General features: G+C 42.3%; 1 protein-coding gene across 1 annotated transcript in view; it reads right to left on the reverse strand.

Annotated features, from left to right (window-relative positions):
- Positions 1-17,618, reverse strand: part of ppp1r37 (protein phosphatase 1, regulatory subunit 37) — a 38,181-nt gene that overhangs the window by 13,150 nt on the left and 7,413 nt on the right. Inside the window, exon 2 of the mRNA XM_069706419.1 lies at positions 6,837-6,934. Within this exon, the coding sequence (XP_069562520.1) occupies positions 6,837-6,934 (98 nt within the window). The remainder of the gene's footprint in view (positions 1-6,836; positions 6,935-17,618) is intronic.

Here is a 17,618-nt window from a genome sequence, read left to right on the forward strand (position 1 = left end):
AGAAATGGCAGCAGACAATTTATTTCGGCTTCTGTCTGTGGATTGTTGTTGTTGTCCTCCACAGTGCCAAAATCTACCCTCGGATATCTCTCTGCTGGTGTTATGACAGATTCTGCTCACTGTCAGTCCGGTGACGTTTTTCACAAAGTGTTGCGCTGTGAATGATGCGATAAATCGAACCTCAGGCACCAGAGAGTCCGAACTAAGACGCATCTGCAGAAATCTGATTGGAATCACACTTCAAACCACCTTCACGTGTGGTTTGGATCCTGTTTGCAAAAATCACGTTTCATGTGGATTTTTGTTTTGCTCTGAAGACTTTAAAAATTCTATTTGGATACAATCTGGATGTGACAAAAACCTGATTTGTGCTGGCAGTTTGAACAAAGCTAAAGATGCAGATCAAGTGTGCTTTGACTGCACAAATGCAGAGCCCCCTTTTACTGTATGTGCGAGCTGATTCTTTAAACCTGAACATGTACAGCTGTTAATGAATGTGCGTTCACCTCACGAGTCATCTATCCTGTGATACAGTTCACAGCATCGCAGATCGAAAGGTGGGAAACTATTTAACCTCTTGCCCTGCACACCCGACAACCCACAAAAACATGAAAACATGCAGAGTGCTGCCCTCACAACTATGTACCAGCAAATCCCTCTCTCTCGTCGACTGCCCAGCCCATTCAGCATGAACTCCATAACCCCCCGAACCTACTGCCTCACTGACATTACTTATGTGCATGTGGCTGAATGTAATGGTGCTGGTTTAGTTGTACCGAGAGATCATTGCCTCTTATATGACTCAACAGACCCCCACCCCCCCCGCCTCCCAAACACATTGATGTTACGTGACAAATGGCACATCTAAAAGCTATATTGTCATCTTACAAACAGCAGGACAGACTATAGCCGTGTTTGAATTTTCCACCGCTATAAAGTGGATCCGCACACCAAAATGTAGTGAAGCTCTATTCTGCATCGATGGACTGCACCGGGGCCGGTCTCGTGAAAGGGTTGGTCGAGTTGCAGAAGAGAGAAGAGAAAAGCCGTCACAACAAGTTATGAAGGAAATACGTTACGTTGATGCATTGGATTGCTTTGCATGGGTGATGTTCAGTCAGAAAAGATTAGTAGGCAATAGCACAGTTACAGCTGCAGTCTCCGGCATGCAGCGTAGGTGGATGCAGTTCAGCCAAGGTATGTGGTAAATAAAGTTACATGTGCACATATTTGTACTGTAAAGTTTGATTCTAACATTGTGAAGAGGTGTCTCAAATACAATATGTACTCGTACAAAAAAAAAGCCACCTTGGTGTCCGTATCCTCACGTGTGGTGCAGATGTTCTGCCGTTTGAAAAGGTAATGATTACAGATATCCAGTGGATGATTATGTAGCAGCGTAACATTCAAATAGTGTCTGAAATGTATCAACAGCTGTCAGCCTGATGAGTCCGAGAGCATCGCAAACACCGTTTAGTGAACGGTTGGACAAGTGAACAATCCAAACAGCATATGACACAAAATAATGCAGAGATGACTGAAGGCGACATAAAAAGTATAAATGAAAATGTCAACAGTTTCTCACCAACACCTGGGAAATTGGGTAAACTAATCTTAAAAATAAACCTGGATGTTCTTCGGCATCCAGAAGGTGGTGTTGACTGTGTAAACGCAAGCAGACTCACATTTGGTGCAATTTAACAGCAAGTCAGTCTTCACCCACAATTAACTCGGGCACATGTCAGTGAGAATGACTTCATCGGTGCCAATTGAGCTGAGCTGCTGGAGCCCAAAATAGGGCATGACGCACAGTGTGCCTTTTGTATGTGGTGGTGGTATGGGTGTGTGGTGGACTGCATCCAATCAACCGTTTCAATTTGTGATCGTGTTCATTAAATGCTGCTGCGACTCTTGATATACGGTGCCTGCATGTCATATGTGTGTTATGTATTAATACTCTACACCACAGCAGTTGTGTTTTCTAAAGGCCAATTCTGTTAGCCTGAAGTCAAGAAATAAAAATGATGTCTGAGTTTTTACATGGGAAAGGACAGCTGGAAACGTATGAGAAAACCCTGCTGTGGCCACGACCTCCTCTCCAAATGGGGCCGTTAGAAGCTCCTTGTTAACTTGAAATACACACTGACTGTGTCATGTCGCATAACCAGTCAAGGTATGGTTGACTGCTCCTGTGAAACAGTGTTGCATTTCCACTGTGTATTCCCATTTAAGATTTAAAATGTGAAGTTTACTGCCAGACAGTTTAGTTTGTGGTCTAGTAGCGAACAGTATTTGCAGATTGATGATTAATACATCCACAAAGCTTCTAGTTTCTGTGATTAACAACATATTAAGGTTGCTAATGCGAACACTGACGCAAGGTTTCAACTATTTACATGGAGGGTGGAATAATTCATACAATTTGTGGTTTGGTTCATATCAGGGATATGTGGTCACAGGTTTTTGGTTCAGTTCGGGACATTTTTGGTAAAGTGTGTGTGTGTGTGTGTGTGTGTGTGTGTGTGTGTGTGTGTGTGTGTGTGTGTGTGTGTGTGTGTGAGGAGAGGGGTGGGGACTGACAATTTCAACATGCTGTTCATTCAGTTGGCAAAAATAAAAGTGAACAACTGTTTGGCTGAACAATTCTTGCTAAGAACAAATATTCTTCATTGTCAAATCTTATTGAAAAATAGTGCAGACAAAAAAATACAGCGCAATTATTTTTGAATAAAAATGGACAAATTTAAAGACTTATAAGGTCGTCAACATTAAAACCATCAGAGAGATGCTCATTTGTATGTCCGTCATGAGGCGTGTCTGCAAAACGGAGCTCTTTCTCTACGACTCTGAAGTGATGCAGTGTTCACAGTCAGGTAACCGTTCAGTCAGGAGATGTTATAACACAGCTCAAGTACTTTGATCTCATGCTGAGATGCTGCATCCTCCACAACTGCATAGAGCTGCATATATTTTGCAATAAACTTCCCCAATGCTTGAGATCTGGATTTCCCCCTGTGTGGGTGGAGAGGCTGTTGGGTGGTTGTTTTATCCACCTCCTTTTTTCCCGTCATTGCTGTAGGTGACACTGGACCCAAAATGCTCCCATCAAGCAGACTGAAACAATGCTGATGGATGTTTCAGTTTTTTTTTAATTTTTTTTTATAGCTATTTGAATATTTTCTTGTGCGCATGCGTCATAGCCAATTTCAGTGTACGGGTAAATGATCCCGAATGGATTACGCGATACTAACTTTAATTGAGACGCAGGTGCCTACGCAGAAAGGGTTATTGTACATGTGCAACAGAAGATTTGCTGTGCATTCACTGCATATTGCATGTAGACTCTGACAACCTTATCCCGGATATACACCACCAGACTTCAGGGAGACCGTGTTTCTGCATATCCAGAGAAAATGTGCCCCCTGGCTGTGTGAGACGTTGCATAATAGGGAAACCACTTGTCCCCGAGGGAATTGCAGCAGAAGAAATGTGGCACAAGGCTACCAAGTGTCCAGGTTTTAAGACTCGGGTGGGAGTTACCTCAGAACAGGCATTCAACACGCAGCTGCTAAATAGTGACCCCTTATAAACTTTCAGACATACAAACTGGCCAGAAATGTACATAACCTGTAGGGCCCCTGGCAAGGCGCCACGTGTACAATCCAGTTAGACTTAATAAAGAAAGCATTTAGAGTGAAGGAGGAGAAAACCGTAAATGACCCCCCCCTCTCTCACTGGCCAGCCATGTGGTCTGTTTATGTGGCTGGTTACTGCAAGGATGACTAAGCAGAAATGAGAGTGGGCTGTAGTCGACCAACAGACTACAGTGGTGGGTAGGGATGGAAACACGACAGGTCATAAAAAAGCAGAAGACCTCTTTGATGACCAGAAATCCCAGTTCAGTCGACTGCCAGTAGAAATGAACCCAGACCACAGGACTAAATGAAGCTTACGGCAGCAGCTTAGCACGGCGATGTGCAAATCCACAAGTGGCTGAGATGTTAACCCAACCTCTTTCTCTCAGCTGACCAGGCACGTGGGGATTTCTTTGCAGAACCTCTTGAATCACAAATGCGTTTCCATCTGGGGCTCTGTTTCGTCTAACATCATCACTCACAAACCTGCAGGTACAAATGTGCAAAACCCCAGTGGAGAGGCCCAGTGAAGGGTTTATGGTGTGTGTGCGCTGCAGCGACAGAACAAACAGGAGAAAGTGCTAACGTGTCCCTGCTTCAAAGGGCAGCACTGCCAACTCTTACGTCCAGTCAGCCTGACTCGAGGGAAATTGGTTTGATGACGGGACATTCCTACCCACATGTTTGCATATATTCAGTTCAAAAGCGGCTTTCATAGTAACAGGTCATCATTGCTTCTGACACATTTCACAGGGAACATCTTGCTTTCCATCATATAGTCAGAAGTCATTTACTGCTAGAACAGTGTGCCTTCCTTAGGCAGTGGAAATATTGTCAGACTTTGTTAAGAAACTGACAATTACATGGTCTAGCCTCTAGATCATAAAACTGACCAAGATTACTCGTCTCATCTCTCCGAGACCACAAAGAAACGAGAAACCAGACATCTGGTCCCATTGTGTCGTGAAATCACTGCATCAAGACGTCTTTACGTGGATATACGCGTTATACATATGCCATCCTCTCGGATAAAAAGACAGTTTGGGTTTTCTGTAACCATTCATGTATATTTCCTCTCCTTTCTGCTCTTTGTGACAAAAACAGAGCTGACATTTAGTAGAGACAACTCCGCAATAAGGAAACATTTGAACATGTTAACATACAACTCAAGCATGTGCAATCATTCTCATGCAAATGTAGGACATTCACGAGCTCGGCAGAAATATAAAAACAAACGGCCCTGAGGCTTTCCCCACTGGATTTGAAGAACTGCTTATAAAGAGGGATTATGGGACACATGACTTTGCTGGCTAACCCACAAGAGACGGCAGAAAGAAAGAAAAAGACATGAAACACCCGCCTGCTTGTCGAGGTAACAACCATCCTTACTGAAAAATGTAAAAGGGACACCTTCACAGGATACTGGCACAGCACTTGTCCAGTGTTGCCGTGGCGCATCATGCTCAAACCACATTAAATGAGCTTATGAAGTGTTTTCATGACCAGACGAAAAGGTTCAGGATGTAATTCTTGGAACTAAAGTTTGTTAAACCTCACCAACGGGAACCTTCACAGTTACAAAGGACTTTAGGGTGGAGTTACAGGGACTTCCTAACTGTTCACAGGCTGCTTGTCCAGCAACGGTGGAGACATAATTTGACTAGTTTTGACTGCTGTAAATGTCCAACAGCCTTGCGATATACAGTGTGTAGTTATTTTTACTAGTGGTTTAGAACAAGTACAGCTCAAACCTTTCAGCACTCTCAAAAGAATCCCTGGTCTCAAGTTTACATAATCACTGAAGAGTCATTCTCTGCACTATTTTAATCAATACTGCTGCTTGACTTGGCCAAATAAAGATTATAATACATCAAGGCCACATCTGACAATTATTATTCATCATTTCCTGATGAACTGTTTCACCAATACATTTTGTAAAATGTCCATCAAGCCAAGGTCTTTAAATTGGATGTTTTTCTGACCACCATTTCGAAATGTAGAGTATAAGACTCACTGTATAGATAATACTATATATAAAAAAAAAAAAAAAAAAAAAAAAAATCACCAAGCCTTTACATCTTTACAGCTAGAATATTTGCTTTTTTTTTAATTTATTTTTGGCTGAAAACAACTTTATACTTAACTGTTCAACATACTGTATGCTGACAATGTACATTACATTACAACCAAGCACCAACCAACCGTGATGTCACCCATTTATGAACTGCCGTTCTGAAGCCTCAAGTTTGGCGTTTCGGCCGTCGCCGTCTTGCTATTTTGGAGCCAGAAGTGACCATTTTTGGACAAGCTGGGTAGAAGTGAGCGCTGAATCTAACTGGGTCTGACTGGGAACCTGAGGACACTATGCCCACCCACCTATAGCTGAAACCTGACTGCACTACAGGCCTGTCAATCAAAGAAAAACGCCCCCAAATGTACTGCTTTTTGAGGCCTTATATCTAAATAATGATGGGACTATTTTTAAATGGAGTGCAAGAAAACTAATAAGAAGGAGTGCCTTTAGTGAATGACACCATAATGACTTGTATTTCATGGGAGAAGTTGAATGGGAGCCTATGGAGCCAGAGCATTTGTAAAGCCAACTCCTAAGTGGCCCTTGGTGGCATTGCATTTTAAGGCATTTCCACATTGGCCTCATTTTTCAGACACATAAGCTACCTGACCCCATCAGGTAAAAAAAAAAAGCTATTGACTGGGTTCAACCTTTAGCTTCATTTTATGTGGAACAAACAATTTAATTTCTTCTATCTGGGTGGGAGGCTGGTGAGGGATCGTGTTCATGTGACTGCACTTGCAGTTTTACTAGGGGATCTGGAGAAGGACCCAAGCAGGGATGGCAGTAACACTTGAGCTCATTATACCCTCCAAAAGAACATTTTGTGATTAAAAGCCACTTTATGTCAGCAACATCTGCAGTGACAAAGACTGGCCTGTATATCGTCTCCAACTAGAGAGGAAAAGGAGAAATCAGGAGTGAAGCATGCTGGTTGCGAGAGCATTTCACTCCAAGACATTTAGGAGGGGATTATGACATTCCACTAGAGGTGGAAAATAAAACAATTTCAAGGTAAATCAGGCCTTTTCATTCATCATCCTTTTCTAAAGAACATATGCCACTAGCACTGGGTGAGGAAACAACACGGTGTTGTGTTTATGTGTCTGTGTTAAGTTGGGACTTACCTGTATCTGTTTCAGCACTTTGGGTATCGGTTTACTGTTGAGTTTCTGACAGGCCTGTTTATAGGAAGAGAGGATCTCCTCCACGGTCACGTTCTGAGCTGCAAAACACATCAAACACATCAAAAAGGTTAGGATTGCTTTCATTAGTGTGTTTCTTTGTGCCTATCTGTCACGCTCTCGGATGTAAACACACGCACGTGAATAAATGAATGAAAAAATGACCAAGTATGCCCCTATCATGTTTTTTTTCCTGTATTCTTAAATATTGATATCTGTTGACAATGTTTTTTAATATTATATTTATTCCAATATCTACAAAATACAGCTGCACGAGAACACTTACATGCATTAAAGCTAGTAATGCACATTGGCAGCTTAAATGCATGACATCTGTCTTTCGATGGTTTCCATAAATAGTTTGTATAATATGTCAGGAAGGTTGGAACAAGATAACAATTTTCTTTCTTCATCTCCAGTAACACTGAAGTTCAAACAACCACTTCAGGAGGTGTATGTAGTTGGCATACGACCCTAAAATACATGCGAAATGCAAAAGTGGTGGTGCTAACGTTGCTTACTGACGTATGTTGTCATATCACGCCTATTAATTTTGAGAGCTTAACGGTTCACTCCCAGGTCACTGGTTCTAACAGCAAAATTACACAAATAAAGCAGATTTACATGGCTGAATCTCCCCTGATGCTGATCTTGCCGAGCAACTCAGAATATCCCTTTAAGACCCACATGATGCCGTCTACGACTGAGACACACAACCCATTTTTTTTGTTGTTTTATGTAACCTGCTTGTGCCTCTGCCCTGGGGAGCACTATCCTGATGGGGAGGATCAGAAATTGTAACCACTTTAGGGGCTCCCCTACTTAAGTCAGACGAAAGGAGGTATTGTTCTTGGTCTGTGTGTGGGTCAGCTGCCATTGCCATCCCAGACTGTTGCGGGGGTTAACTCCAGTCAGATGACTGGGCAACATTCAGACCCACTGTTCTGGCTGAGAGAGGAAGTGAGGCACTCAAGCAGAGAAAGACAAAGAAATAACACGACAAAGATGAAGATTAAAACACAGGGCATGTCTGCAGGAATTTAGAATAGTCAGCAAATTAAATTGCACAAATATTAATAACACAAATAGGATGATATGCATTCTACCGCCCAACCTTTGCATCTGCAGTGCTGAAAGCACCGTAGTAGCGCACAGGCTGCTCTGTCTGTGTGAAATGAACTTTGCTGCAGTCAGCACTTTGATTTCTCTCACCAAGGTGATAACTTGTCCGCTTCACTGTTCAGTTGCCTCCATCTCCGGTCTCCTTCATCTCCCACACCGTGTCCCCCATCAGTTTAACTCACATTTCAAAGATCATTACCCCCCTCTGCTCACAGTGCCGAGGTACAGGACATTGTGCCTGGTGTGGAGCTGCAACAACAGCAGGTACATCTGAGTTGGCAGACCATGACTGAAATTTACTACAAGACACCAAAGCTACAGAGAGTTTGAAGAAATAATGCATGAGTGTGTGAGACAAAATGAAAGACGGAGTCAATACCACATGACCACAATAAGAACAGCCACAACACATCTTTTCCTTGTTTTCAGACCCAAACAAAACAGCCCCCACGACAGAAACCAGTGTGTTCTCTGATCCGGCAGCAGACCCTGGTCCAGGCTGCACAGACATGCACGCACACACTGGCTGGATGAGGATATGCAGATGCTTAAAACTGTCATTTCTGAAATACAACTCTGTATGCACCAAAGCAAAAAAGTGCCCCGAGTACTCTCTGCCTCAGATTTATAAAGCCGTGTTCATGTCATTTTCTTATGTAAATCACAGCCATGAAAATGTTGGTGTAAATCTAACGAGCAAGGGATGAGTCATTATTACGTAAACATCTAACACTTGCTAAAACTTTTTTAAGGTCTGTTCCTCTGTCAATAATGTTTCTTCCCTCTTGAGTTGTCTTGAGTCTGTGTTAACTTTGTGCAACTCCATGAAACTCTTCACCAAAACTCGTAACGTTGTGGAAGTTCATGCTACCGCGCCTTCGGTTTGACCCTACAGCGCACAGAGGCTCCAAATGATATGAATCACTGGTGCAGCAACAAGGATGAGAACCCCCATCTGGCTTCAGACCTGGGAATGCAGCCAGTTTTGTTTGTTGGCCACATGACCAAGCCAGTGGTTTTGCTACCAGGAATTGAATCCTGTGCCTTTGAGGTGGAGGATGGGAACTTCAGTTCTGCTCAAGTCATGTGCACTTAACACATTTCTTCACTCTAATTATTGCTGTACGAGATAGACAGCGACCACACGCTGCACAGCCTGCTGTTAAAAACAGAACAGAGTACATTTTTGCATGCCGATGGCCTTTCATTACTCTCAGTCACACTTCATACAAACCTTCATACTGCTGTGAGGGTGTAGAGGAGCCCATACACGCAGCACTAATTAGCACTAATGCCACATTGCATTAATTACACAGTGTCCTTGCTTTTAACTGAAAAATAGGTCTACAAATGTTTTTTGTTCAGATATAACAACTGTACATTTTGCCTCAAGATTAGACCGTAATTGCTGCAATTGCACATGTTGAATAAGTTCAAATCAAAAATATATCTGCCTGAATAATGCACCATCTTGCACTTAAAGTAACACTCCGAATGCAAAGGACACCAATAGGTTTCCTTCTTTTGCCAGAATTGTCATCAATGGGGTAAAGTAGTGTCGTTGTTAAAAAAAATAAAAAAAAGCACGCTTATAACTTGCTGTGGTGGTTTCAAGGAGAAGCTCTCCATCATGCAGGGGTTTCATGCAGTTCAGTCATATCCTGAATATCAGTTTTAACCAAGTCCTAGTCTTACTGAGGACACGTTGGCAGGCTGTGTTTTTATTTAACCCAACTAATCCTAATTTGACAATTTTATTTCAAAAAATATTTGGACAAAACTATGTGGAAGAACGGTCTTGTAAATGTGTACAGAACAGTGTGTGCGTTCCAGTGAACACTGTGTCCTTGGAAAAACTGTTATTGTGCAGAGTCGCTGTGGAGCAAGTGTGTGTGAGTGTGTGTGCGTGCGTGCGCGTGCGTAAACATTTCCTAAGGGAAGGTGGAGTTCTGCGGGTGGGGTGGGTCTCACGCTTACTACATAGTATTTTCACACATCACTCATTAATTAGAGAAAAAGAAGGGATGAGAGACGTGGAGGCAGGATAGTAAAGGAAAATAAATGCCTATTTATTTTCATGAAAAATAATCTCTCACTGCTGTGCTCAACAGCAAAGAACGCTGCGCAAAGATAAAACAAATACTCTTTTAATGAGTGAAAATAAACTATAAAATAAAAAAAAGACAACAAAAAAATAAGCTGAAAAAGAGGCACTTAGGAGTCAAATGCTTTGTGTTAAACAAGAATGAGAGATGCGAGTTGTAGCCCTGCAGGATCTTTAAGAGCTGAGATAAAGCTGTTGCCCGCCTTTCTGCCTGCTCTGTCTTTGTTTTATTACACACCCTCCAGTGCTGCTGGTACATGCATGGAGGGAGTGGTAGTGAGGAGGTACACAGAAGGGGAAGGAGGAGGGGAGGGCACGGAGGGGGGACGGGACTGTTTCCAATAACATCTTTGAAAACCAGGTTAAGAGCTGATGATATGCAGAAGATGGTGGCTTCTGAGGACAAAGCACACACGTGACGGGAAATGCCCTCCCCATCTAGAAATGTAGCAAAAAGTACGCAAATGTGAAAGCATAAACTTCACAGGACAAATGTTACACATTTAGAAATGCAGATAAATACAGAGACGCAAATAGGGAAAACACATGCAGGAAACACGGGGGTGTGTGTGTGTGAGGAGGGTTGTGAGCTTGTAACCTTTTTGATTTCAAATGTGATGTGGTTGACCCGATGGCCAATGCCACGTACAGTTGGACGCCGGGTCGGCCGGACCTTAGCAGCAGTTCATTCCCCTGCTCTCTTTCCCAATATTTCCTGTTCATCTCCACTGCACTCTTTTTGATTTCGAGCAAAAACTCTGAACAAAAAATGTGAATATGTGTCCAGTTTATCCAGATGTCTATTTTGAAATCTGCTTCAACGCTTTTGGAGTCCTGGTTACTCCCGACTCGTCATTTAAACAGCGAACGTCTCGGCTCCAAAGATGACAAACAGAAGAGAGACGAGACATTTAGCTACCTTCCTATTTCAGGTGTGGAGAGGACAGTGGACGAGAACCAGCTCTGCTCTGACTCAGGGAATCTGCTAACGACACACTCAAAGCAGTATGCCCCTTTTCTCCTTGTTGTTGTTGGCTACCATCCACAGTGCCATAACAACACCACTCATTAAATCAGGGGCTGCTGTCACGGCCGAGCTTCTGAGCAAAATAAATGATAAAAAGCAGGACGCTGCTACAACAGCACCGAGCTTGCTGACTCAGATCAACAAAGGTAAATTAAGTGCTGCAGACTTTATGGTTCGTGATCTTCTGCTTTTGACCGCCACCCCGCTCGGGCAGACTTACTCTCTACTAGAGCAAACATTTGAACGATAGACTGGAGTTAAACGAAGTCACTCAGATTACACATAATGCTGTTAGACAGAAATTGTTCACAGATGTTGTTTACAAGTGAATTAAACTAATCAACATCATACAACAACTTTGGCTCTCAAATCATTTTGCTCTTTTTCAAGCTCACATGGAAACTTACATCCAGTTATAATTTCGATGGAGTTAAAGGCAGTCAATAGGAAATCAATCAAAATGAAACTAGATGAATGATAATCCGTCAGTCAGACAGTCTCGTTCGCTGGGTTATGTCCCTCTAACAGCTTAGTGCAGAATCAATTTGTCAAACCTCCAAAGGATCCAGATTAACCTTAATAACTACATCTCTTTCATTCAACTCACACGGCTTCAGAATGAAGACAATGTGCCTTAAAGTGCAATAACACTGATAGGAGCACCAAATGAAATTCCTCGCTCCAACTAACTCAGGTTCAAAAATCGTCCACTTGGCTCTTGGACTTGTTTTGGCCTTCTGGAGCTTCTGTTTGAAAAGTTCACCGTGACTTTTCACCAAACAAGCAGTTCTACTGTGTTTGTGGGTAAAGAGTTAGACTAAAGGCCAATTCATGGTTTCTGCAACTGTGTGTGCGCTGACAGATGCGGACATGGACAGCGGACGCATTTCCATTCATACTACCATTTGGGTATGCATCACAGTCTGCTACGTAGATGCCCAGAATTTAACACTATGGGTTATCATCAAAAGAGTACCATGATGCACAGACAAAGGTGCAGATAATAGCAAACCTTCTCCCACTGCCTCTCTACTAAACCGGTGTCCATTGTGCTATCCCGTTGCACGCATTATTAGCACGCTTGTAGCGCAGTCCGTACGGTCACAAATGTTGGGCTGCACGCAGTTGAGTTTTGCAGATTAAAAAAAACGGACATTGCAAGGACCCAAAAGGTGCTTGCAAACACTCCAGTTATGAATGGACCTTAACCAGACCCTCAAAGGATGCTGCCACGCAACATTTTGGCGAGTTGTCTTTTCGTAGTTGATTACAATACAGGCCTTGTTAGTATAATATAAAGTAGCAAGTGTTAGCTCTGTTGCTTCTGTGTTACAGTTCACAGCCGGCTGGGTTGGTATCTTGGGGCCAGGAAAAACTGCAGGCAACAGTGGAGGCACACCTGCCATAAATTATAAAACAATTACTCAACCTGAACAACTGGCAGAGCTGCAACAAGTACAGACACATATGGCTAAAGGAGAGTGTTGTAGTTTCAGTAATTCAAAGCTTTGAGGCATTGAATGACAGCCACTATTCAATGAGCTTAACCTGCTGCTTTCACTCCCACACCTTAACTGTCTTGGAGCAATGAAGCACAAGGCCAAAAGAGACCATTGCCAGGGAAGGTACTTCAAATTAGACAACTCTGGTTAGAGCCAGCATGGGGAACTATTATTTTGCCCTCAGTGGGCAACACCTTCCATCACAATTCAGTGCAGCATCCGTCCATTTTGTCCAAGTGCTTTATCAGTTTTACGGTTAGGTTTCAGAGCTGGAGCCTATCCCAGCATGCCCTGGGTAATGGGAACGGTTCCCTCTGGACAGGTTTACCAGCGAAGATGCTGGTATATTTTTTCAGAAATGCTTGACCTGCTGTGCAGTCAAGAGGGAGCCTCACATGTTGTTTTTTTTCATTTTGGACAAATTCCCTTCATGTGAACAGCCAAGTGCAACAGCATGAATGTTCCTCCAGGACTGATGATCTGAACTATTATCCCACTACTCTGACAATATCTCATCTCTCTACGATGGCTGATACTTTCTCCTTAATGACATGGTCATCATCACACAAACTACTTCTTTTCATAACAGTTTTTCATGAGAGCATAACCTTGCTCTTCTTGCCTGTAAACATGTTTTTTGTATCTGCACTATAAAATTATATTATTCAAGTCAATTATTCTTTTGTATGTGTATATTTATATACTTGTTTCTATTTATCCTGCTGTAATTTATTTTCCATGCTGTATTTTTATGCCTCTTTATAATCACGCTGAAATAGTCACGTCATGAAACAACAAGCCATCACAAGCCCATTCCTTCAGAGCTGAGTGACAAACTTCTTGGCCAACAAATCGATTGTCAAGGCTATCATCCCACTTCTGTGATTGCGTTTCCCAAATGATCAGAATTTACTTGAGGAGTAAAAAACAAAAGTAAGCAGATGTAAACTAACTTCAGCAAGTTATTTTCCATTATTTCACATTATGCAGCCACCATCTCATATCCATGTATCACGCCGATGTAACACAGTGTCGTTTTTATAAATTATTATTTTCAATTAACACTGCCGAACAAGCTTACCCCCATGCAAGTATGACTCATTAACGAGTCAAAGATGTGTCATGATTAAATGTAGCAGCTAAAAATATTGGACGGCTCCTCTGCTTAAAAGCTGCACCGACATCATAACATAGCTGCAGTCAAAGCCTCGACCGCCGCCCACAAAAGGTCAGAGCAGACCGACCCACAGAGGCCACAGTGTGAGTGTGGGCTCCGGTACGAGACTCAATCTGTGCTCCTCTTGCTCGGACGAAGGAGCGAACTGGTGGATGAATGTGAAATGTGAAGAGGAAAAGAAGAAGTGTATATTTTTAGATTGACAAGTTTATTTTTCTAATATGACACAAATGTTCAGAGAGACTTAAACTAAAATCATCAACTTGCTTGTAATGACCGTGTTGTTCTATGTTAGCTAATTATGAAGAGACTCGCAGCTCTACTTGTACTGCAGGTCGAATTCATCTAAGTTTAAGGTACTTGAGTCTGTTGCAAATAACAATATATTAAACATAATCTTCAAGGCTTTTTGTAAATTCTGATTCTTAAACTAATTGTTTCTGTTTTTAGCTCATTTTAGCTTTCTTAATACAGACATTTTTGTGAATTATTTTATCCTTAAACCTTGAAATACTGACACCTGTCACCTCTTTAGTATTGTTGTAAATTCTTTATCAATTCATTTTTCTATTTAACTCTTTAAATTTCCATTGTGGTGTATTTAAAAAAAAAAAAACATCTTTTGTCTTACATTGGTTAAAAATGTTGTCTTGATGCCTCTTAGGTTTTATGTAAAACCCTTTGAATTATATGGTTGTTAACATGTGTTATACAAATAAACATGCCTTGCCCTATTTGTGTGCTTGATGTTGTCTGATCTCAAACATCCACTTGTGCCTTGAAAAACTGATGCAGAAAGAGCAAAAACATCAGACTACATCACAATAATATAACCGGGCAACAATGACTCCTCCCACTCTCATAGCTTTTACACAGAGCTCGTCACTGTTGTAGAACAACACCTAAAAAGAGCATGCAGGAGCTCTAACTATTTTCTTAAGAAGCTCTTGATGTTGAAGCCAAAACTTGAAGGCCTGTATACACACACACATATACACACACACACACACACACACACACACACACACACACACACACACACACACACACACACACACACACACACACACACACACAGTTCTCATCTCCCAATGTGCTGAAAAGGGCTAACATCTCACCTACTTAGAAGCAACCGGCATAAGAAGGCGCTGTGTAACTGCAGACAACTATCACACTAAATAATCCAATATCAGCTTTTGCTCCACATCTGGACAACTAAATATCATTTCAGAGACTCTGTATATTGCACAGTGTACGGTTACTACACAGTAAGTCCATCTTAGATGGCACGTTAAGTCTGACACGATTTGAGTACGTGTCAGAGTCTGTTCATCCTCCTCAGCCTCGCCGTCTCTGTATTTTCATCGCTCCGTCTCGTTCTCCGTCTAACTGATGCAAAACAAAATGCAAACACACGGTGTATAGAGGCTGTGTCTTCTCCCCTCACTCTTGTGACAAAGAGGAAACAAGCGTTTGCATGTGTGCAGAGGTTGAGGCAACACTATTCGCAGAGACGAACGGACAAGATCGGGCACAAAGCAAGGATTCCACTGAGTGGACTTGGACAATGTCTTGAATTTTCCTGGTAAAGAATGACACGGTGTGTTCAGTAATTCCAGAGCTTTAGAAAAACTTTGGCAGTGACATGGAATGTGGTGAAAACTGTACCAGCCTCAGCCAAGCAGATAAACAGCTGATTTACAGTCTATACACATCTGCAGATGAATGGATAGCTGGGATTTCAGCTGTGAAGGATGTTCAGTTAGGTAACATCAAACTACAAGAAGACTGTGGTCGGAAAAGCTGGTCTGCCTGTTAACTGATTTTACAAGGCATTTAGACAAAGTGTCATGGTGGGGCTAATATTACCCCAGAAACACTCACCACCAGTTCTCTTGGGGGATTAGCATGTCGACAGGAGGGAAAGTTAACCAAGTGGACGATATCTGGAGAATGCCAGTCACTTTGAGCTGATCAGCTAGACATAACTGTCTGGGATAAATTGTGAATGAAAGGTGATGACCGAGAAACCAGTTTCGACAGGTTACATGGTTCAAGAGGAAATAAATTCACAGCCAGCAGCTCCAAAAAAAACAAAAAAAGTGGCACCAGTATAAGATTAGATACAGAGCACAGACCACACGGATGCCAGGTGTCCAGCTAGCAGAGCTTACAATCGAATCCATACTGTACAGCCGACATCTGCAGTAGTCTGCGGGTGAACTGTTGCCCCACTGACTGAAACCATATCCGAAAGGGGTTTGCATAGTCAGTCAGTTATGTGTTGTACGGCTTGCACATAGCTGCTGGCAGATGAAAATCTAATGCTAATGTGAATGCAAATAATTTTCAAACAAAACAAAAAAAACGGCATTTTGAAATTCAGATGGCTTGATCACGACGGTGTCTCAGTATGGATGGACAGCATTTGGTTTGCACGTGTAAAATAGCATTTTCAAATTTAGCTGGCTGAGCAAACCATGAAAAACACTTTTCAGGTGACATGCTTTCCACATGACAACAGATATGTATAAACTGATGTGCTTTTGGGCAAACCAGAGATGGTTGGGGTGGGAACATGGAGGTACCGCCAGATCCTACTTAACATGCAAGTGCCAGTGTTCAAAATAGCCTCTCTCCCAGTCTCCAATCCTGTTCCTGCCATTCCACACTGCTGTGCTGTGGATGGTGGCAGCAGCGTCATTCACACATGACAGCTGGCTGCCTGGTTTGTCAGAGGTTGGGCAAAGAGACGGGGCATGTGGCACCGCTGCTGTGTGCTTGCACAGTGTACAGAGCTAAAAGTCTGAACTTTAGATGGGAGCTGCTTTCGACTGAAAACAGATAAAGCCAAAGGTTTTAACTCACCTAAATCCATTTACATAACCTAAATCATACTGTTCCAGTACAGGTTTGCACAGGGCAGAGGATCAGAAGTAATCAAAATAAATTTGATGAATGATGTGGCTTAAGAAATGGCAAGACTTCGCCGCTCTGCGATCATGCAGAAACCCTGGAAGTTCTTCCAAGTAGCTGCATGCGGATCAATAATTAACAGGCAGTAGTCTCTGTAGACTGAGGCAGAATATGAAAAAAAAAAAATACAACACCCGCAAACCTCTCTGTACAAAACACACATATTCCTCCCAGTACCAGTCCTCAAATTTGACATCATTGCACAACATAGACCTTCAGTGTCTGAGGTTTGTTTGCATATTGATAAGCGATACAGCAGCTATAGCTGCACAGTAAATAATATCACAACATGTCTGTGTATTTTTTTTATGCCTTTAGCAATAAGATATTATAAAGCAACAGAAGGCTCTCTATTGCTCTTGGATTGATACTTGTAAAAAAATAAATACAAAAAATAAAAAGCAAACAAACAGAGCAGCCATTTTAAAGTGACTCCCACATTAAACCGGGCCTGTGTCTGAGAGAGAAAGCTGCCGATGGAGACTGACATTAAGAGCAAACAACAGTTGTATATTCTATTTTTAAGTGTGGGAGCATTTTGTACAATGTGTGGACAGCGTAGGTAGGTAATATTGGTCGCCTCCTCTCAAGGGAGAGCAGCAGGCATGAGAGAAAGGAGCAAGGAATTCCTGTTTGACGAGGACAAGAAGTCCTAGGACGACATTGGGACAGGATCAGAAATCATCACCAGACCACAGCCTAAAGATCGCAAATTTCACAGGGACCGCTATGTCTATTCTACCGTCTACAGCGAGTCACCGGCCTTGTTTGTAAAAATGACCGTGGATTAAGGCTACAGTGCAGACAGACACAAAGT

The sequence above is a fragment of the Brachyistius frenatus genome, unplaced genomic scaffold (assembly GCF_029030835.1).
Source record: "Brachyistius frenatus isolate BFR_SWC_R1_liver_20210118 unplaced genomic scaffold, ASM2903083v1 Contig_62, whole genome shotgun sequence".
NCBI classification, from domain to species: Eukaryota; Metazoa; Chordata; class Actinopteri; family Embiotocidae; genus Brachyistius; species Brachyistius frenatus.